Source organism: Anthonomus grandis, chromosome 6 (assembly GCF_022605725.1).
Source record: "Anthonomus grandis grandis chromosome 6, icAntGran1.3, whole genome shotgun sequence".
NCBI lineage: Eukaryota > Metazoa > Arthropoda > Insecta > Coleoptera > Curculionidae > Anthonomus > Anthonomus grandis.
In genome coordinates, this window is record NC_065551.1 from 11,454,467 (window position 1) to 11,479,005 (window position 24,539).

The window sequence follows — 24,539 nt, forward strand, 5'->3', positions numbered from 1 at the left end:
TGCTTTGCAAGTCTTGGCCGAGTCAATTAACTTTTCTGAATGTCTGAAGTTTTCCCAGAGTGCTTAAAAAGAGCAATGATAGTTCCTCTTTACAAGGGTGGCGATCGCGACTGTCCTTCTAACTTTAGACCTATAGCGTTATTGCCTACTTTAGCCAAGATAGTGGAACGGCTCGTTAAGGTGAGGATGGTTTCATTTTCAAATAGATTTGGCCTATTGAGTCTTCAGCAGTTTGGCTTTCGTGAGTCTGTGAGCACAAAATAATGATGCTATCTTTAGCTTTCTAGAGCACCTGTACAACCGACTGAATGTTGGTGAAGTTGCAGCAGCGGTATTCTGTGACTTGTCCAAGGCATTTGACTGCATGAGTCACAGAGTGCTGCTGATGAAACTGGAGCTCTATGGTTTCAGGGGAACTGCCCTTGAGTGGTTTCGTTCCTACTTATCAAATCGTGTCCAGGCTGTCAAATTTAATGGTGGTATGTCTAAGGAACTTAATATAAATGTGGGTGTTCCGCAAGGATCAGTACTTGGTCTTTTAATTTGTCCGTAGCTCTATCATATATGGAGGTAGAAAGCTGTTTAATAAACTTCCACTAGAAATAAGACAACTTAAGACTGAAAAAAGCCTACGTACAAGGAAGAAAATATTTCTTGCTAGTAAAGCGTACTAAACTATGTAGCACCTAAACTATGATGAATTTTTAATGATTAGCATTTAAGTATTTTTCAAAGTTTTACTATATAATTTTATTTTATTTTAAATTAGTTTCTCGTTTTTATTCCTTTAATGTAGTCTATTGGCTTTGTCTACAACTTCTATGTTTATATTGACAATAAAGCATTTTTGAGTTTAATGAGAGAGTAGGTGACAAATTACTTAGGCCCATTTATTCTGTGGATTAAGGCATTAAATAGTTACTTTTTGACACAAAAGTGTACAATGTTTTGGTTTGTCTTCAAATTTTATATATTTCCTTTTTTTGGGAATTGAGATTTATTTTTATATGGTGGTGATTATTAATGGGGATTGTGGCTGCCATATTCAATGTCCTTTATTACAGTTTTTTTAAATTAATACATATTATGATATATTATTATAATAATATACTCATGAAAACCCCCCATCTCTATATTTAGTACCAACTTCTTTTGATAAAAAGTAATTATGTAGTCAGAAAATTGGAAGTATATTTTTTTAAATAAACTTTTACATTAAAAATCATCTGACTGTCTATACTTTATGCCTTTAAAAGACACAAGTTTTACTTATAAAAAAAACACACTTTATATCCTGAACGTATTTATTAATTTGTTTGCCTCATATTTAGTTATTATGCATATTAGGAGAGATTAGATAAAAATTAATAAAAATAAATGCTTATACTAAAAACTAAAAATCTTATACAAAACACTACATTTTAAGTATACTGGATCCTAAAACTACAGTGAGGATACTAAATACTTTTATAAATTTAACCACTCTTTTGAATCTGGCCCAAAAAGTTAATACAATTTTTGTAAATTCTGTTTTTTTGCCATTGTTCTTTAGCAGTTTCTTCCATTAAGGAAGGAAACAGTTTCTCTGTTGCCGCCATGGATTCCAACTTCATCTCGCACATCAGCATATGGATTCTAAAGCATTACATTATATATACTTTATTGTGTTGCTGAAGGACAAACAGGGGCAGTAAGCTGAAAAAAACAAAACTTTAAACTTGTTTAATTAATAAAAATAGGATTTTCTTACTATGGCAAAAAAGGGACTTTTTTCCAAAAAATGGAGGAAGAAGCAGTCTTCATTGTGTTGCTGAAGGACAACAGGGGTAATAAGCTGTAAAAAACAAAATTTTAGATTTGTTTTCTTATTAAAAACAGTGTTTTTCTTACCATAGCAAAACAGGGTTTTTTCCAGAGAATGGTGGAAGAAGCAGTCTTTATTGTATCACTGAAGGACAACAGGGGCAGTAAGCTGTAAAAAACAAAATTTTAAACTTGTTTTATTAATAAAAATATGGTTTTCTTACTATGGCAAAAAAGGGACTTTTTTCCCAGAGAATGGAAATCATACATCAATCATAAATGTATCATATCATGTTTCGGCTAAATAATAATATGGATCTTTCTTCCTCCCAAATTTTTTTAATTTTCCTCAAATATTCTATACACCACCTGACAATTCCATTACAGCAGCTCTTTTGTTAATCATCTTAAGCTTAAATCCAAGTTTTATCAGGTATCTCCGCAAGGTTGAGACTGAGAAATGTTTGTCCCTTGCCGATAAGGTGTCTATATGGTCAGAACCTCATTGTTTTTGTATTTAGAATACACACCTTTCCTTAGCAATTTGGCAACATCCATGTCAAGTCCCTTTGATTGTCCTGCATCTTTCCTTTTTATTCTGTCTTTAATCCTTTTTTTTACAGGCATATTGTACTATAGGGAACCCCTGTTAAAAACGCTATTTTTTGCAAAGCACTACAATCATTTGTGAACTAAGTATCATTCCTTAGATTGTTATAGATATTTAGATAAATTTGTTCTTTTAAAACTGCTTGATTTCCTCTGTAGCTTCTACTTCCCTTGCTTCTTTTTGCTTCCTCAATACTAGAAAATGAACTATCAGAACTATAAGTCTAAATCACTGCCCAGATCACTCTTATTGTTTTTATCACAAATGTTATTGTCTTTCTTGTACACCCACGGTCTCCATAAGCCCGCACAAACACTTTCCTCTTCATTTGCCAAATTTTCCTGCCTATTTTTCCAGGGTCGAAACATTTTAAGGTCTTTAGGTATAATACCAAAACAAATCCACAAACACAAATAAAAAAACACTGTTCCTCACAATACAAACTGCAAAAAATTTACAGGAATACAGGCCAAATTCTAAATTCTTTACTTTCATAAACGTGTAAAAAGCATAACCGGCAAAACACATCAAATAATAACCTCACATGGCCCCCCTTCCAACTATTAAAGCTGATAGACCCATCCAACAACTATTTTAAAGGCGATAGACCGATCCGTAAAGATCTCTTTAAAAACACGACGAAAATAATACAAAAACGGTCCAAAAATTTATTTGGGTACGGCCCCGTAATTCTTAAATCCAGTGGAATAGAGAGAGATACACAATCACTTGCACAGCCTAAAGTAGGAATTGTCAGAACGCAGGTGTTTTATCTTTGTTTAATAGACTGGCTAAAAAGAGGTGACAAGTCTGTGAGTGCTGGAAGTGTTTAAAATATTTTGTAAGATGCTTGAATTTTAGTCCGCGATCAATTTTTTGATATTATTTTCTTGTGATATTATTTTCTTTCTAAAAATTGACATTTTCGAAAGAAAAATAAAAAATAGTATAAAACATGGGGTTTTACGTATATTTAAAATGATTTCATAGATAGACAATATAAAATTTTGCCATTTAAACATATATATCATGCAACAATAAATATGACATAGGCGCACGGACTAGTTAGTGCGGCATCTGCGACACATCAAAGATTCTAATAGATCTCTGAACTGGACTTTAGCCATCCCTATTATTGGAAAGCTAACAATTCGACCGGTTAGTGAATTTAAATGTAGAAATTTATTAACTGCTATTGTGTCCTGCATAACATTAAGTCAACGGAAAAGTTTGTTATAACAGTTGTACAGAATTAGATTTACTTACGGCACAGTTTTATTTCCTTATATTTGCCAGGCACATGCATGGCGGGGATATAATATATGCAGATCGTGTTATCGTGAGCTACGTATTACCCAAAATAATGGCAACACCGCTTGGTTGCGGTTTGCAGGCGGCGGAATTTTTCGTTTTTATTTTTTGAACCGGGAGTCAGCAGACCTTACTTTGCTGTGTTACTGCACGTTGCATTAATAATTTTTGAGCGTTATTTTCGTGTTTTTTTCACTATGGCACACAAAACGTAAAGAACCACCTGTTGAAGTGGTCCAGGATATATTAGAACGGCGGGAAGAAATGGTTTGCAGTACCCTAGAACTTGATTCGACACGGTCCACTAGAAGTGTTGGAGAGGAACTGGGAATGAGCAATAAAACTGTTGCTCGTATTTGGAAAAAAATATGGGTACAAATGTTTCAAGTATTCAAAAACTCAGGAAATATTTCCTGAAGGCCAGTGGCGAAGAATGAAATTTTAAGAAACCATGATGGAAAAGGCAAATGAAAACGAATATTTTTTAAAAAATATTTTGTTTTCTGATGAATGTTTTTTTCCATTACATGGCAAACACAATCCTTCCATTGTTCGTTATTGGTCTCAGGAAAACGAGTACAGAAGTTTTCAGTTACGTACCCAGTATCCTCAGAAATTGAATGTTTGGGCAGGTATTTTGGGCGACAATGTTATAGGGCCATTTTTTATTGATGGCACTTTAAACGCCCAAAAGTACCTTGAGTTGCTGCAAAACCAAGTTCTTCCTGCCATTCAAATCCTACCTGATGTAGACCTGGGATCGGTTTATTTTCAGCAAGATGGCTGTCCTGCTCATAACGCGGCTAGGGTAAACGAATTTTTAACAAATTCTTTTCCTAACCGCCTTATTAGTGGGACTGGCGATATTAAATGGCCTCCTAGATCTCCAGATTTGTCTCCAAATTACTTTTATCTGTGGGGTTACCTTAAGCAGACCATTTACAAGCCTGAATTTAGTAGGTCAACAAATTTAGAGGAGTTGCGAAATAAAATTGTCGAAGGTGCCAATTCCATTTTACCTGAAACTCTTTTGGAGATGCGAAATAGCTTTTACGATAGGTTAAGTTTTTGTTTAGCGAAAGAAGGTGGTTTATTTGAGCCTTTTATTTAAAAAATGATATGTTGTTAAGTTTTTTTATTAGAGTTTTATTTTTGATTGTTTATTATATTTTTATCAGAGTTGATATTTTATTTTTTATTAGAATAACGCTTTAATTTTCATTATGCAAAACGCAGCATTTTAAACATTTTAAGATTACAATTCTATGCGGGTTTTATATATTGTCATGTCTGTAAAACCCGCATTAGAATAAATATTTTAAAAATACAGACACAGCTCCCACGAAAGTCAGATGTTTACTAATCCCGTCCTCGGGCCGGCCTGTGCTCTCTCTGTCGCAGGCACTCGTACACGCGCGACGTTGCAAAATTTCGTCTCTATGCGGTTTCCTATAAGTAACGAACGAAAACACGATCTGTATATCTATTCTATCTAATTTTTAAATCTATTAAATCTAAGAAATGTAGTCAATTTGACGGGAATCTAGTTTCCATAAGATTGATGTAGGAACTTTCAAGATATTGTAAAACAATTTAATAATCATTTAGTAGGGGTAGGTAAGAACATTAATTCAGAAATTAATAACGAGATCCGTTCTACGCATAGCTATCATATATTTCAACATATTGTATGTAATGAAACAATAAACTTTAACAAATTAACAGGAAATAAATGAAATCATATCTATATTGAAAAAAAATTCAGCCCCAGGGCACCACACTGTAACTGTATCAGATGTGTTTAACTTAAAAAATTATATTATAAAAACCCTAATAAATAATATTTTAATAAAAGGTGTTTTTCCTAAGGAACTCAAAATAAGTAAAATAACGTCAATTTATAAAAATAGGAAAAGTGGGGAAATATAAAAAATAAAAAATGAGGAAAATAAAAAATCACAGGCCAGTCACATTTATATATCTGTTTTCTAAAATAGTAGAGAATGTAATTAAAAATTGAATGACCGATTTTATAGAAAAACATGTTAAATTAATTCAGTTCTATGGATTTGTTAAGAATAGCAGTACTCTAGGAGCAATTACGGATTTTATAAACCACATATCGGAAGTACTTGTTAAGAAATTACATATTTGTTGTTGCAGTCTTTGTCGATCTAAAAAAAGGCCTTTGATGTCGTCAGCATTGATATTTTATTAAGAAAACTCCAGGGTATGGCTTTTAGGGGGACCATATAATATAATCTAATTAAGTCTTATTTAGTACGTTACAATTAAAAATAATAACAGCGAGGTACGTTTCAACGAGTTTGGAGTATCTCAGAGAATTCTGTACTTGGACCTCTACTGTACTGCCTTTATGTTTTAAACATGAGATGTGCAAACTTTAAAGCCCATTACTATGCTTTTGCTGACGATACCGTATTATTGTATACAGGTGACTGCGTGAAATCATTAGTAGAAACTATAAATCAAGACTTAAAACTATATTTAAATTGGTTCTATTATAATAAACTAAAAATTAATATTCAAAAAACAAATTTTATAATATTTAAACAAAAGAATAAGCACATACCAAAACTAAATATAAAAATGAATAAATTAAGCCATAATAAAGTTTAAAAAGTCAAATATTTAGGATTAATCATTGACAATCAATTGAATTGGTCAGAACATATAAGTTACATTTCCCAGAAAATAACAGCAATGATTCCTACTATATATAAATGCAGAAATTATTTTTTTGAAAAAAACAAGCAAAGTGTATACAATTCATTCTTTCTTTCTCACCTCCGATATTTACTTCGGATCTTCTATTATGATTTGTTCATCTTTCGGAAATTTTTCTGAAATTGTAAAGCTATTAGTAAGTTGAGTTAAAGAAGTAGAAATGGTTCCTATTACAAGAAATGTGATCTCTTTGATGCAAAAAAATGGTTTTCAAGTTCTGGATATAATTACAATCACTTTTTAATAATTTAACTAACAATAGTAGTTTTTTTGAAATCGACAAAATCCCGATTGTAAGATTTTTGCCACCTTTGATTTTGCGCATATATTTAAAAATGTAATTAATAATTGGCGGAAGTTAAAAACCTTGATAAAACATTTGTATTTCCTGATTTTGCCAATTTCTCAACTGTAAAATTTGCTAAATTTGCCTAGGTAAAAAATGTATATGATAGGGAAAAAAACATGGCAATTAAAAAAGCATTTAAACTTAATTATAAAACAGTATTTCCAAATTTTTGAGAAGTTCAAAAAGTTTACCTTGCGGATAATATTTGTCATTATTCAACTATTTCAACCTTAAAAGAATTTGGCTTTAATAATAACTTTATTAATAATGGTTGCCTTACAACTGATACTTATTCCGCCATGCGACACAGTATAGACTCCTGGGAGGATGCAATTATAAGGTCAGCTATGATGATATTATTGATGTTGAGAAAAAAATTCGACTCAAACATATCTTTAGGAGAGTCTCTAGAAGGACTTTTTCTATTTCAAATATTAAAAATCAAATTAATTCTTCCTGTAATGACTCTGACCTAGATCTGACTGATTGGACTACTGATATACCCCTAAATGTGACCCAGTACATGAATTGTGACAAATTTTTATTTTTACTTGACACTGATTATTTGTGTGAATATGACATTGATGAGTCTGCGGAAAGTTACATATCTGGTTACGCTGCACACAAAATATCACAAAAAATTTCCTGTAATATTTGTACTGGCTTGGTTGTTGAAAGTAGGGTAATTTTACCGAAAATGATTATTTTTTTATTTCTCCTTTAACTATACCTGCAGAGGGGAGGTTTGAGTGTCCCAATTGATATAAATAAAGGTATATTATTTTATATGTGTACCATATTAGAAAAAATATTCAACGATACCTCCACTGAATATGACTTTCTGCAGTTAACTAACCAGAAAACTGTATTAATTAATTTAACTTATAAAAGCATTAAACAGCATCTATTTTTTAAAGATTTTTTTCTCAATGTATTTCTTGTAGAGAATATAGAATCATATATTTTTTTATAAAGATATTCATATATCTTTATAATGCTATGTTCTATATTTTTAAATATTTTATTAAATGATAGTTTGCTGTAGAGAAGAGTTTATCAAAAGAAAAAACAAAAAGAGGAAATTGGAAACATTTATAAAATAATTCTTTTAATTAATATAAATAAGTATTAGTTTAAAACTCGGTTTAAAAAGTAAGTTGTTAAAAAAGTACCTATCTTATTATAGGTAATTGAGAAAAAATATATATATTATAAATATCTCCTTGTATAATAAAAAAAATTAAAAAAACTTTAATTAATTTTTTGCAAACTTTGTACATAAAAATGTCGAATAGTAAAAATTGTAAATTAATTTTATCTAGAAGTTGTAAAGGTAAAATGTTAAAAAAAACTTATTTACTTTTACCCCCTGTATAAAGCCAATTAATGTTAGTTTAAACATAATGGTCTAATGGGGATATTTTAGAATAAATTTACTATTTAGCACTGAAAAAATAGTACCTAATAATTCTTTTTTTTAAAGAAATTTAATCTCAAAATCAACCCAAAAAAGAATATTTTAATCTTCCTTTAATCTGTTTTTGCTCCAGTTTAAATAATGCATTTATATAATTATTAACGACGCCTATACATACTGGCAACAATAAATCAAACACATAAATAAAATATTCTCATTTGTAAATAAAGCAAAATCAAAATTGAACGTCCATCGCGGCATAGCCGCGCTTTCACGCGTAAACGGATCCGAATCTCCCACGTGGTGCGACGTTGACAACTGTTATTTCGCGGCTTGAGTAAAGTCGGCTGTGGTAATGCATCATAGAGAAATGAATATTAATACATTCATCATCAAATCATACTTTTAATTACTCTATGTAATGCATATAATAGAGTACCAGTGGCGAAGCGTGAACTTTTTTTCGGTTAAATAACCACTAAAATATCCACTAAAAAAACCTTTTCTATGCACATAAAAATACTAATTATTAAATTACTATAGCACACGCCCACACCAAATGCCAAATGCAGATTCATCAAAACAAAACTGTAGATGTATTGCGGCCGACCAGATCAAGCGTGTCCATAAACAATAACCTTCAACAGCATAATAAAATAGCTGGTCGACTTCGATAGACAAAAGCTCGAATGTCTTTCCCGCGAGTAAATTTTGCATACGTAATAGGCTAAATGCTGTTGCGGCCGGACCTTTGTAGCTCGCTTGATGAGTATTTGATTCGATTAGATGCTCCAAATTTCGGAAGACAAATATCAATGTGTCTTCCTGGGGCTCGTATACATTAGTTGGGTGTCAGCCCTGTATTTTTATCTTAATCGGTGCGGCAGGCGGGGCACGCCTTCGGATTAATCATGCTTAGATACTATATAATAATCGTAATGATAGCGACTACGTTCTGTGTTAATTTTTTTTTAACTTTAATTCAACAATTACATGAAATAATTACGTTATAAATTAATGACAAATAACTGGATAATTTTGGGTAGACAGTGTCTACCTTATCTACTCGTACGCTTCGCCACTGTAGAGTACCTGATAATATTAAAAATATAGATATTTATGGACTGTTCATACGAAAGTTAAAAGTACATTTAAATATATCGTAAATTGTACGATCATGTTTTCGACACAGAGTTATAGATTGTATTCTCGAGACCCGAGCTTAACGCACTGTTTAGGAAATTATTTTATTGTTAAGTTGGTAAAGTTTCAAATAAATAAAGGATGTTTTAAAGAAAAATCTGCGTAAGATTCAAATTCAGTCTCCGAGCCGATACAGCACAGCCTCGGTGGCAACTTGGATTTATACTCCCCAGGAATCAAGGCGACAGTAATATCAGATTAAATATTCGGACATATCCATTTTTTTCTGCCTGTGCATGCGAGGTTTAGTTAGAGGTTTTGAAATATTTGATTATCTATCTGTAAAATTAATTAAAAGTGTTCTGACTGGGTGACTAAACATTATATAACATACATTGCTTCAGAAAGCAGAAAGGCGATTTAAGTATCTCAAACTTATTTAAACCATTATTTTTTTAATTGTGAAATCCTCTATTTAAAAGACAAAACAATATATAAACATTAGTTAATTGGTGCAAGTTTCATTTACTTGATTTTTTAAGCTTATATTAAATCTCATATTCGGTCCTATAAGAAGCAAGGAAAACAAACGGTCACGTTTGACAGAATATGGCGACAGAAGGTTATGCTTAACTGAATGGCACCAAATCCAAATTTCCACAGTTGGCAGAAGTCACGATTTACTAATAGCGAAATCTATTGGGGAAAATTTTAGCACGAGTGTGGAACCAGGGCAAAATGTAAAAATCATAGACTAATAACCAAGTATGGTTATAAGTCTATGGTACAAACCATTGGTGTAATTAGTGGACGTAATTTATGCGGCTCTAGTTCCTATCCCAATAAATAGAAAACATGGCGGTTATTATTTAGGGAATTTGATAAATAATTGCCTATAATCAAAACTAAATTATAAGGGGAGGTAACGAAATATCACTTTCAACTTCGTTCTCCTCCTTAATTTTCGGCTGCTCTAAATTATATCTTCATCCACATTTTCCTCACCTTCGCCCTGCTATTCTAAGTTTATTAGTACTACTTTTTTTGGTTTTTGCTTAAACTCATGACTCATTGCATGATTTTCTGAAGGAATAAATACTGAATCTCGATGAATCTCTATTTTGTTTTTATTTGAATAATATACCCTATATCCCTTTACAGTACTTTTGAACAACATTTTAAAAAGCTTACCCTGTCTTCGTGCAATAGCTCTTACTAATCTATCCTTGTCTACAATTTGACATTTGTCTTTGTCTGATTTCATCACCAGGTCCTTGTCCAAAACTCATCTTACTGAGAACAAGTTTACTTTTAGTTCAGTACATACAACACTTGGCTCAGTTGGGTGTTTATCCACTCTATTCCATTCCACGCCTCTAATTTGATTTTACCAACAGCTTTAACCTCCAAGCGATCTCCTATTTTTACTCTCCTAGTTCCATTTGTTGCTTGCATAAATTGGAACTGATCTGGATCATAAAACATGTGGTCACTTGCCCCGCTATCCAAGCACTAATCTGAAGAGTCTAATTTAGCATTTTCTAATAATAATAAAGCCTCTGGTGTATTTATATCAAGAACACCCTAAAGCATTTGACATTGCACCATCTTGCAAATCTCCAGAACCTCCCTTTTCTTATTCGTTTCTCTTTTTACACCAGCAATTCGCTATAAAATACCCCTGTTTATTACAATAATGACACTTGGCTCTACCCTTTTTGGCATCCTCTCGAGATTTGTAAAGAGGACCATTTTTCTTAATATGGCCTACTTTTTGCAAAGAAAGCACTCCTTGAACTGAGTTTTGTCTCTTAAACTTGGCGAAAAGAACATCTGCATGAGGTTCTTTATTGAGCCGTTCTTCTTCTATCATGAGTCTGGATGTTAACTCGGTTAAATTCTGATTGGAACTGCTTGTGAATTCCCATGCTGATATAAAATGCTTTAAATTATCTGGCAAAGATATTAGAACCTTTGTAATAACCATGTCTCTACTCTAACTGTGATGAATTATATAAAATTAGCCACTCCACAATTTTTGTACTTCAGACTAAAAAATTTTTGGTGCAATAAATGGACACTCAGCTGAGATGGTGTTAATATATGGGCTTAAGTTTCTCCCACATTTCAGATGATGTAGAACAGGATGAAACATGATTTACTGTTTTGTCTCCCAACCTTAAAACTATTACCTCTTGAGCCTTTGCTTCTTTCTTGTTCTTTCTTCAGTTGAACTTGCTGGCCTTTGTGATTCCCTTGAGACTACACCAAAGAGTCGTTTGGATTTCAATGCAATTTGCATCTGGAACTTCCAACTGATCCAATTATCACCCTTCAATTTAGCAAATGGCACTGCTACTGTTGCCTCTATGGTTTTTTCATATTTTTCTGTACTTTTTACTGACCCTTAAAAACCTGGTATTTTTAGCCCATCACTACTTCATTAGGTACTGTTAAACTCAGCTGTCCGTTCCTACTCGTATAGATATTTAACAATAACGATACCACTGTGCCCGTACCTATATCTTTAATGGTTTTCTCTTTGTTTTTCCTTTTTTGTCGTAGACACATCGACTTTAAATTCGATTTGACGACCAAACACTCACTATAACCTGTTACACAGTGTGATGTTTAGGACTTAAGAAAAACATTTTAGGTATGGTTTAAAGGTTTAATAACTAAGACTAAACGGTATAAAATACACATGAAACTGTAATGACGCGACACTAGTTACATACCCCTTTCACTCTATAAAATCATTGTTATTGTTAAGTTCATTTTTAGCTGTATAAGCAATTTCATTTACTTTTTATGCTTTCGCTTTTAGTTTACGAATTCAGTCAGAGCTAAGCCATTGTTTTAAACATACCATATTATATATGTATTATTATTTTACTCGCATTATAGATATTAACGAAATAAAAGTTTTTTTAAAAACATAAATTCGTAGTATCGAATTTTAATTGGCGCAGTCGGTAGGATTGTCAAAAATCAATATATCGTATATTGATTGTTCGTTTACGATTAATTGGCAATCGAACATCGGTCGAGAGTTTTCCGAACGAAAATTGGACTTCTCGCTAAAGACCAAAAGTTAAGTGTGTGATAATTCCGGTAAAGTGCATCGTGCATCCTGGGCATCCACGCATTGATTGGAGATTGGTACCACATTGACCAGTTTCGCGAGGGTTAGGACTTGGAATTGGACATCATCGCCACCCAGTCTTCTCTTCTCATAGAATGGCAGTTGCCGCCTTATTTATGTAAGTGCAACCATTAATAATTTTTATTGACAATAAATGTCTATTGAGGATTTAAGTTCCTATTTAAAGAATTTAAAAATCGAACCTTCAGCTTGCTCTGGCTCCGCTTCTACTCAAATTAGTGAAGTGTTAAATGATAATAAAGTAATAAAAAATCAAGATAATCTAGAACTTAACTTAGATATTTCCAAACTTAAGGAAAATCTCAAAGAAATAAAAAATACTCAAAGTTTAATTTTTAGAGGTTTAGATATAAAAGAAAATCAATTTTTAGAAAACAAAATGGCACAATTCAAAACAGAATATTTAAACTGTGTACCACAATTCGATGGTAATCCATCTGAGCTTAATCGATATCTTGCTATCTGTAAATCGATTATTGATCATTTTTATGATGCTACCAACGTTGCAAATTTTCAAAATATTTATATATTAAACAGCTTGATAGGTAAATTATCAGGAAATGCAAAACTAGTTGTTAATGTACAAAATGTCTCCACCTGGGACGAACTAAAAAATACTTTATATAGAAACTTTGCGGACAGACGCGATGAAACTTGCTTAAATAGAGATTTAGTAATGCTACGCCAACAAGGCAATGAATCACTACAAAGTTACTATGATAGAGTTTTAGAAATATTAAATTTATTATGTAGTTACGTAGATGCACATGAACCTATTCAAACAGCCCCTATTAAAAGAGAAATGTATAAAAAATTAGCATTAACCACCTTTATCTCCGGATTAAGAGATCCCTTAGGTAACACTATTAGATGTATGAGACCAACAGACTTAGCCGAAGCCATACAGTTTGTGCTTCAAGAAAACAATACAAAATATTTTCAAAATAATTATGTAAATAATGCTATTAGAAACTCACAACCCCATAACAGTAATAACTTTAATAATAATAAAAATAGAACAAACCCCCAACAACAAATGACCCCTAGGCACTATCAAACGCCACCACATTTTAATAATCAAACCAGATCATTTCCAACTGGCCCTGTCGATATTAGACAAAACCCTAATTATAGACCACCCCGTTTAAGGACAAATTCTGAAGTCTTTGGCAAACAACATAATGTTTTTAGACCAAACCCTAACAGACAATTTCCGAAACCAACCCCCATGTCGATTTGTACAAATAACACAAATCAGCCTTCTACTTCCAATCAGAGAAATTATTTCCAAAATAATAACCAAAACCGCCCTAAACCCATTACAGGAGAAGTTTATAATACTGAACTTGACTCTACTGGAGACGAATATCCATATACGTCTTATGATGAACAAGGTTACTTCGAGAATCAATCCCCTGAAAGTGACTATACTGTACAAAATGCTCCTTACGAGGATGAAGAGCAAAATTTTCAAGAATTAGCCCAAGAAGATACCCAACTTTGACCAAAAAACCCTTAATTTTATCTATAAATACCGCTAATAATATCAGCGAACTACCTTACATAGTTTTCCCCCAACAAAATATTAAAATTCTAATTGACTCAGGATCTACAAAATCCTTTATTGACCCCCAAATTGCATTTAACATGTACCCTGATTGTATAAAAGATGACCCTTTTTTAGTAAGCACAGTATTCCAAAAATCTGCTCATAGATTTAGTGCATTTCTACCAGCTTCTAGAATATTTAAGTTACCCCAAAAGGAAAGTCTTAAATTTTATTTATTTAAATTTCATAATACTTTTAATGGACTTTTAGGACTAGACAACTTAAAAGATTTACAAGCAAACTTAGATTTTAAACACGGTTATTTAGTTACCCCCTATGCAAGAGTAAAACTACATTACCATCAAACTAAACCAGAACTCAACTGTATCACTATTAAACCTAGATCAGAACAAGTAAATTATTCTCACCAGAAATAATTAAGAGAAAAAAATTGAGAAATAATTATTCCTCACCAGAAATTTCACAATTGCGAAATACCTGAATGCCTAACAATAGCAAAAAACGGGTTAGCAATAACAACTATTTTAAATAATACTTGCAATCCCATAACTTTAGATTTTTCCGAACCAATAGAAGTAGAACAGTTCGATAGAAAATTCCTTGAAACAATTAATTTTAATAATTTTGACGATTCCCCAAAACAATCAAATTTAGACCTTTCAAAACTTAGAATTGACCATCTTAATTCAGAAGAAAGAAAAAGTATCCTAAATCTTTGTAAAGAATTTTCAGATATCTTCTATAAAGAAGGCACACCCCTCACTTTTACAAGCGAAATTAAACATAATATCAAGACTAATGATGAAATTCCGGTATATACGAAATCATATCGATACCCTTTCATTCATAAAAAAGAGGTTGAATCCCAAATAAAGAAAATGTTAGACCAAAAAATTATCAGACCATCTAATTCACCCTGGTCCGCCCCCATTTGGGTTGTACCAAAAAAATTGGACGCTTCTAATAAACAAAAATGGCGCGTAGTAGTCGACTTTAGAAAATTAAACGAAAAAACAATTGATGACAAATATCCACTACCTAATATCACTGATTTATTAGACAAGTTAGGTAAATGCCAATATTTTACTACCCTAGGTTTGGCATCCGGTTTTCACCAAATTGAAATGAATAAATCCGATATCGAAAAAACAGAGTTTAATACGGAAAACGGGCATTTTGAATTTTTACGTATGCCCTTTGGCTTAAAGAACGCCCCCGCTACTTTTCAACGGGTCATGGATTCAATTTTACGCGGAATTCAAAACGAAAAATGTCTTGTATACTTAGATGACATAATAATATTTTCAACATCCCTTCAAGAACATATGGAAAGTTTAAGAAACGTTTTTAAAAGGCTAAGAAAATCAAACATTAAAATCCAACTCGATAAAAGTGAATTTTTGAGACACGAAGTTGCATACTTAGGACATGTAGTAACACCCGAAGGAGTCAAACCCAATCCTGATAAAATCATGGCTATTAAAAAGTTTCCAATCCCTAAAACAACAAAACAAATAAAAGGATTTTTAGGACTTTTAAGTTACTATCGTAAATTCATAAATAATTTTGCAAAATTAACGAAACCTTTAACTAAATGTCTGAAGAAAGGCGCAAAAATCGAACATAATGATGAATTTAAAAATTGTTTTGACACCTGTAAAAGTCTTCTCACGAACAAACCAATTCTTTAATACCCAGACTTTTCCAAACCTTTCAATTTAACTACTGATGCAAGCAATGTAGCCCTTGGAGCCGTTCTTTCACAAGGACCTATTGGTCAAGACCTCCCTATAGCTTATGCATCACGCACCCTTAATGACTCAGAACAGAATTACTCGACGATTGAAAAAGAATATTTATGTCTTGTATGGGCAACCAAATATTTCCGCCCCTATCTCTTTGGTCGAAAATTCAACATCTTAACTGACCACAAATCCCTTCAGATGCTTTTTTCCCTTAAAGACCCTTCTTCAAAATTACTTCGATGGCGTATAAAACTAAAACGCCGAACAAGATCCCATTGTAGGCATACCTGTTTCTGAAACCGCAGTAAATTACGGTTCAAATCAAATATTTATACAGTATGTTCTACATTCCCCTGCAAAACCTATTATTAAGATCTTATTTAATAAAAAACGCAGAATTACTGTTCAAATATCAAATGAAAATTTCGAACAAGATATATTAAATTTTATGAAAGAACAGATCGTACCCGATAAACAATACCATCTCTATTTTATTGATCCAAATATATACGAACCCTTTTGTGAAGTCATTCGAACCCATTTTAGATGGCCTTCGATAAAATTTAAACGTTGTCTTATTAAACTCATAGATGTAACTAATAAAAACGATATAAAAGAACTAATACAAAATTATCATGAAAGTAAGAGTAATCACCGAGGAATCGAAGAAACAACTAAAAAACTTAGAGACAAATATTACTGGCCTGAACTTAGAAGCTCTGTTCAGACGTATATAAACGAATGTGAAATTTGTGCGCGTAGTAAATACGAAAGAAACCTTGTTAAAATTCCCATGAATATTACTCCTACAGCAACAAGACCTTTTGAAATAATCCACCTCGATACGTACACTTTAGAACAAACAAAATTCCTTACAATTATAGATAGTTTTTCAAAATATGCAAAAGCATATCCTCTGGATTCCCTAACTGCGATAGAAATTGTAAACAATATGTTAAGTTACTTTTCACACCACGGAGTTCCAAAACAAATTATTGTAGATAACGGAACAGAATTCAAAAACACTGTTGTAACAGAACTATTAACGTTACACAAAATTAAAGTTCATTTTTGTTCACCACATCACCCTGAATCCAATGGTGTAATTGAACGCTTACATTCCACCTTATCCGAACATATTAGACTTCTTAATAATCAAACATTTAAAGACACACCGATAAATCAAAAAATGATCTATGCTATTTTAGCTTACAATCACACTATCCATTCTGTGACCAAATTCAAACCCATTGACATAATAAATGGCCATATTACATCTGACGATGTATTTGACATCAAATTAGATCAATTAATTCTCAGTGACTATGTATCCAGTCATAAAGAAAAAAGTAAACTGTTGTATTCCCATATTAATGAACAACTAATAAATACAAAAGAAAAACTTGCTGCAAAAGTTAATGTAAATAAAGACGATCCCCAAATATTTGTAGAAGACCAAATGGTTTATGCTAAAAAACATACTAGGCAAAAAACCAGCGATAAATTTGACAAACCCTCAAAAATAGTCCACACTAATTTAGAAAGAAAAACCGCTAAATTAGAAAACCAAGAGAAAATCCATTTATCTAATTTAAAACGACCTTTAAAAACAAAATATAGTTTCGACTAATTTTGTCCTTTTTCATCCCATTTCAGATTTCTACAAGTAACATACACACTTGGAGACCAAATCAAGTTTGAAAAAATAACAGATAACCCTGGACTATTACCACTTAAATTAGGTCAAGCAAAAATTGAAGAATACACACATACTATTATACATTACTATGACCTTAACCCCTTAATAACAGAAGTCAATAAACTCCAAACAAAGGTAGCCAACGTAACGAATACCCTAAATAATAACACGGGACATAAATCAGAAACAGCTGACTATTTAAAAATATTAACGATAATACAAGACCAAGTCGAAACGAAACTAAAAGAATTAGTACCACACCCACACAGAATCGCGCGAGGACTTATCAATGGTATAGGTTCAATATTTAAAAGTATCAGGGGTAATTTAGACGCCTCCGATGGAGAACGTTATGAAAAATTAATTAAAGACTTACAAGAGAATCAGAAAACGCTAGGTTTAAACATTCAAAAAGAAAATTCAATTTCCCTTAATTTACTTAAAAAGTTTAACACAACAATTCAACAGATAAATCGCAACACGAAACTATAAGATGGAAAATTGCATCAAGTTGAACTAGCAGTAGAAACATCAAATTTCCTACAAAGTTCAAATTACATTAAACATGTTTTAAATCAAATAATTAATTTGTATGAAATAATCGATTCAATTTTACAGGATATCGAAAATGCTTTAACATTTTCCAAATTAAGAATTTTACACCCTAGTATAATTAAGACTGAAGATTTATTTAGTGAATTAAAATGAATTCAAAAATTACTTGGTGTAAAGCATATGCCTTTAGAAGTCTCATTAGAAAATACCTTATTATATGAACAAATAATTAAACTATATAGTTTTGTCCTAAATAATAAAATTACATTTCTTCTTCGCATTCCAATAACTAATCAAAAAGATTTTAATTATTTTCATCTTTACTCTTTACCAGTTTATAAACAGAGCATGTTTAAGGTTATAATACCAAAAAATAAATTTTTGCTAAAAAATGAGTTGCATTTCTCATATCGGGCAATCGAATGCCAAGAGATTAAAGAGAAATTCTTTTTCTGTGACAAAACAAACCTACAAGAGATATCACCAACCAGCCCTTGTGCAGTACAGCTGCTGGAAAACCAAGGTCAATCAACCTGCCAACCAGTTGAAGTTAAAGTTTCCAAACCAATATTTAACCAACTAGACTATTCTAATAAATATGCTGCAGCCCTTCCTAACGAGGAAACCCTCCATCTAGAATGTTACGACCAAGAGGAATTCATCAAACTTCAAGGCTCCTTAATCTTTGAAGTACCAATTAACTGCCAAATCGCACTTGATCAAGCTTCAACCATCAATCGATAGGAAACAATAATTATCAACCCATATTGTTTCCTGACTTTAATGTAAACGCCCCAATTTTACCCACACTTAACCTTAGCGCACACATTGATGACATCAAACTAGATGACCTGAACAAACTACGCAGCCAGATTCTCCATAACCAACCGAAGCTGTTGTCCTTCCATGATGCAATCCGCTACCCCAGTATTTGGACAATCCTTATATACCTGACACTAGTAGCTGCCATTAGCTACTTTGCATACAAGAAGCTGAGAACGAAAACTGCCCTTCCTGATACAGAAAGCATGATACTTTCTTCTTTTCCTGATACTTTTTATGCTTTCGCTTTTAGTTTACGAATTCAGTCAGAGCTAAGCCATTGTTTTAAACATACTTTATTATTATTTTACTCGCATTATAGTTATTAATGAAATAAAAGTTTTTTTAAAAACATAAATTCGTAGTATCGAATTTTAATTCACTTGTTACTCTGTACGTTGACAGCAAAAGACTACTTATAAAATCAACGTTGACAGTGATGCCATATTTTCATACCAGCTTAATATTACTAACATATAAGCTCAACCACAAATGTATATAGCTCCGCACGGAGCTATATACATCTGTGCCTCAACTAACAGCCAATTTTTGAATTTTTCTCTCAAGGCTAAATCCGAAAACCATTGGCAATGCAACAGTGCGGTTTTTTACCTAAACCGAACCAGTGTTGGTGCCGCCCTAGTGCCACAATTTTTTTTCCAATGGATTTCGCTATAAGTTTCCCCTTAGACATTAAGGCAAGCCCTCCACAAATAATGGGACGACCGAATGTGCGGTTTGATTTGGTGTCTGCGGAAATTGAATTTCTTCAGCGCTGTTTGTCTCAATATTTTTTGCGTCACTCTATTTAATTCTTAAATGTTGACCGATCTGCATGGGTTTCCGCTAAAATTGTGAAATTTAAGATAATTTATTGGTTCTAGTTTAACCAGACCAAAATGAAAAAGCAAAAATATTTTATTTTAGGAGGTTTTGTAGTAGTCAGTGGTGTCCCATATATAACATTGAAATGCAACTAAATAATCTGAAAATATTTTATATTAATATTTTTTCGAGGTCTTTACAATTATTATTATAAATTAGTAGATGAAGATTTTTTTTCACTTTTCTTTATAATATTGAAGAATTCTGTCATCTGTCAAGTGTTAGAAATATTGACAGTTGATATTGTTGAAAATTAACAACGTCATTTGACAGGTCTTAAAAAGTTACGATAGGAACGTCAAATTTGTCCTCTACTATGCATAATACTTTTGGCACCATTGTCTCTTTAATGTCGTAAAATATAAATAGCTCCGCACGAGCTAGTGCGGTGCTATTTATATCTGTGGTAATATCACACATTACATTTAATTTGACGAGAGAATTGAGAATTTGACGTAAAAATTGCATAAACATTTTATTTTGTACAACAATATGAGAAATAAACAGGCATAATGAAAAACTTACCATCACTGGCTGGTTATTCAGAAAATTCATATCACGTCGAATTACTATGGGTGGTACGGAGGACAAAATAACATATTTGTTCTCTTTTTTAATACCATGTTCGACGTTCGAATTTTTTTAAGCAGCGGTTTCAAACTCTTGTACACCTTACCGAATGTTTTCAATCACTTTCACACTCAAGTGGGCGAGCAATTAAATATCTCTAGCTTTATTTTGTAGTGGCTTAAACCAGTTCGATTGGGTTAAAGACGCAATAATAAGGAGGCAGAAAAAAAAGCTTAGTAAAATATGTACGTCCATGATTCGAAGAAATATTAATTAATATTTGTCTCTGGAATGTCAATGTTTTTAGTTTTCATAAAATTTAAAATATCCTATTTTTTAAAACTGGTATTCGGTATTTTATTTAATATTCAGGAAAGGTAAGAAGCATTGTTCATTTTGATAACAGAGTTAGGTGAACCACTTTTCAAATAACTCTGAGGTCACATCTTGGTCGTAAACGTCGATGATTTCGTAAAAGCAGTGCATTCGGAATAAAACCAATTTCTTCAACAGTATGGAGAATACTTACACGTGTTCCCGTGAGTAAGGTTCATTAACTCAACCAAATCTAACAATATCATGCGTATCGATCCACGTTTCATCTAAATACACTATTTTTCTGTTAAATTATCGATGGTTTTTAATATTGCGTGAATATTCTTAATGAAGTGATTTAATAATAGTTATCCTATTGTCAAGATTTTTATGTTTAAACCCGCATTCCACTAGACACTTAATATGGTCTCTAAGGTACTGTAATTATAGTCTGGATATTCATTTTGTTTTTGTTTTATCGTTTCCAAAGTTGGTACTAAATTATCTTTATAAAAACCATACACTTATACCGAATAACATCCTTGGTCACGTTATCAATTTTTCGCAAGTTCTGCTTGACCTCCTTCCGCTTCATGGAATGATCTATAATATCTCTAACTTTAAACAATACGATAAATTGTAGACCAAGATATTAGTCAATTCGGGTTGTAGTTGTTTCTTCTGGGTGATCTAATTTTCGCGTCGAAGACAAGCAAACATATTTAAAACACGTCTTTGACATTGAACGTGAGAATTTTTATAATATTAAATTCTCAGTTTTGCTTATTACTTATATATGTATCAGAATTAGAAGAAAACATCTCCAAAGCATTTGTGGAAGCATCGTCAAATGCCATTTTCGACCAACGAGACTAAAATTAAGTCAAATAATAACGCTAAAGAAGTAAAATGAATTATAAAGCTTGAAAAGAAAGAGTGTGCAAAAGAGAAAGTGTGTCTCAAGAGTAACTAGAACTTCAATATGAAATCTCTACTGATGCTACTATAAAATATAAAATAAACACCTGCAAATCCATTTTCTTTTGGATGCTGGGTTAAAGAAGATTTATTTTTTGCCCTAAACGTTGCCGCCGTATGCGTGCCTCTTTAATAACCTAGTTAGTTAGTTAACAATGACAACAGAAATTATTGAGCCATCCTTATTGCTTCCGTGTTTTTATTAGGTAGCTCATGTAAAATGGAGTTCGGTTGTATGCATTTGATGGCTTTTTTATTTTAATTTGTGCTTTTTCAATTTGGACTAGTTCAATTAAAAAAAAAATTGAAGTAGAATATTTGTTATTCCTTTAAATAGGCCATTTTACAAATTTGTAGAGAGGTTATATAAAATTGTACTGACATCTAACAACTAGCAATTAGTAAGTGGTAAGTCCGAATTTTATTTTTGCCTCATGTAACCTCTCTAGAGTTTCGTATTATATAGGGTGGCAATTTAAAATTTTAAAATGGCCATATATTACGATCCAAAAAACTGAAGTCTTAGATCCGGGGATCTAGGTGACCACACAATAGAATCTCTTCTTTCAATCCACTGGTTAGGACAACGATCATCCAACCATTGTCCAACGGGAACTACATAATGAGGAGGTGCTCAATCCTGTTAGAATTGTAGCAGGCGTTCTTCTAAAGTTTTTATAAAAGGCAAAATATTTTTTTTTATAAAACACAAAATCTACAGCATCACAGAAACAACATACACAAAACACCTAACATATAAATAAAGATACATTTTAGATAGAATTTTAAAATTAAGTTCTTTTAAAGATAAATTTCCGTGCAAGTCCCTCTAATTTTCTAATTCCCGCACTATTAATGGTTCAATAGACCTCTGTAGCATTTTAGCATATATGTCGCCATTTAAATTCCACGGTATAAATATTGGGCCGATAATACCATCTCCAAAGATACCAGCCCAAACACTCATTTTCTGCAGGTATGCCCTTCTTTAAATACGAGTGGGTTTTCGTCATTCCAGTACCCCGGGCCTTACATTGTGACTTGGATGCCTTGAGTTTAAACATTGAGCTGTTCCAGAAGAAACATTCATCCTGGGAACCATAAACGAATATGGTGTACACCATTGTTAAAGTAAAGAAATGCTGTTTTTCGTTTAAACCGAAAGCTAACGTGTGAATATTTGTTATAATGTGAATATTTATAAGCAAAGCTTCTCTTTTGGCAAAAAAAAACCATAGCAAATAAACCAATACAAAATACCTACAGGCTTGACTTGTTTAGAATTCTTAGGAGACATACGACTATATTGGTAGCTATTATATTGAACATTTAATTAAAAAATCAAAAAATGTTTTCATTTGCTGTTTTCCCTGATAAACAGAAACTAGTTTTGTAAAATGTGGCTTGCTATGGAGTCATTGGAAGCAATTATTGTCAATTGTTCAAGATGATCACTCGACCCTCCTTTCTATTTAAGATTTTAGGGCTGTATCTTATCCTGTCTAAGAGGTAGCAGACAATAAAATAATATGCTTGTTTTTGTTCCCGCTTCGTTTTAAAGAAACTGTTTTCAGTATTTTTTTATTCAATTTTTTGTTCCTAATATATGGTCATAAAACTCCTTCATAAAAACATTCACTAAACAATTTACTAAAGGTGACAATTTCAGGACCATCAGCGAATCTATGCCCAAAAAGGCCGATGTCCTCATTAATTTCACCTAAAACTATACTTCCCCTTATGTTTCAAATACTTTTATGTGTGTGTTTTCAAATTGGATCTTTATATTTTTTGTATCAGCAAAGTTGGTTTAAGCCTATAAAACCCGGCAATGAAGAGACTACTGTATCATGGGAAAACACTGTTATATTTACAGTTTCGTGTTGTCAATATTTGATATTGGCATGGCATTTTTCAAAAACAAAACCATACAGGTAAAAATTCATTATTTTCATTTTAGTTTTATTGTAAGGCAAACATTATTTTCTAAGGATGTTCTTATTTGATTAATTTTTCAGATAAGCGGTTTAGAAATGTAAAAATTACCATTTTTTAGGCAATCTGTTTTTAACAATGTTTGGTTTATACTAAACGTTTTATCCTTAAGTATTTTTACAACGTGGCTAATGACTGATCCGTGTAAAAAAATGGCTGAACTTATGGACCTAATTCATTTTGACCAAAGCGATAAAATATTGAAAAATTTTAAGTATGTTTTGATCCTGTTCCCCGTTGGACATTTTGTCGCTGCTGGATTTATAGAGGTGATTTTATTTGCAGAAACTGTTATATATTTATGAAAGGCAAAAACACATAGAGCGGTAAGTAGTTTTTAAGAAAAAAAATTATTGGTTTTTTTAGTTCTGTATGAGTGACCGAGACTGGCTTAAGAAGTTTTTCCAGTGCCTAAGTTGTAAAAAGCAACCAAAAAATAAATACAAAAGGCTTCTGCGAGAACACGATTTTGTTCAGTATTTAAACTCGTTACCTAATTCTGAGATCAGATGACATCTAAATGCTTTTAACAGAAGTTTAAAATATGGAAAAATGTATTTCTTTTAATTAAACGTCATTATTCTATTAATATATATATGATATATATATATTGAAGTAGTTTAATTTTTCTGTTTCAGATATAGCAAACTAAGTTGAGATTATAAGGTCTAGTTATCAGTTCTAGTAGTCTATAAGGTAAGTTCTGTTTTAAACTAGGTCAAAAGTAGAATTAGCCCTTTGCGACAGGAGTATTTTTTAACATCGCATCATAAAATTGTGTATTCAACCGTACTAATAAAAGTTTGACGTAAAATAAATTGGTTGACGTACAAGCGAGTAGTTTAGCAAAAATGCTAA

At 32.0% G+C, this 24,539-nt stretch overlaps 1 protein-coding gene and 1 long non-coding RNA gene across 5 annotated transcripts in view; one reads left to right on the plus strand and one right to left on the minus strand.

Moving 5' to 3' along the window:
• The window catches only part of LOC126737914 (polyamine-transporting ATPase 13A3-like), a 139,356-nt gene extending 115,065 nt beyond the window's left edge, over positions 1-24,291 (plus strand). For all 3 annotated transcript variants that reach the window (XM_050443008.1, XM_050443007.1, XM_050443006.1), the window contains 3 exons: positions 23,356-23,620; positions 23,743-23,950; positions 24,048-24,291. In XM_050443008.1, the coding sequence (XP_050298965.1) occupies positions 23,356-23,620; positions 23,743-23,950; positions 24,048-24,194 (620 nt within the window). In that variant the 3' untranslated portion in view covers positions 24,195-24,291. The remainder of the gene's footprint in view (positions 1-23,355; positions 23,621-23,742; positions 23,951-24,047) is intronic.
• Positions 1,321-3,636, minus strand: LOC126737916 (uncharacterized). Of its 2 annotated transcripts, XR_007661161.1 has the most exons (4): positions 2,028-3,636; positions 1,891-1,972; positions 1,751-1,834; positions 1,321-1,695 (listed from the first exon to the last, which is right to left on the minus strand). It is a non-coding gene; the product is annotated as an uncharacterized LOC126737916 (long non-coding RNA). The 2 variants fall into 2 exon arrangements; XR_007661160.1 differs by having other exon boundaries at positions 1,891-3,636.
• Positions 24,292-24,539: the final 248 nt, after the last annotated feature.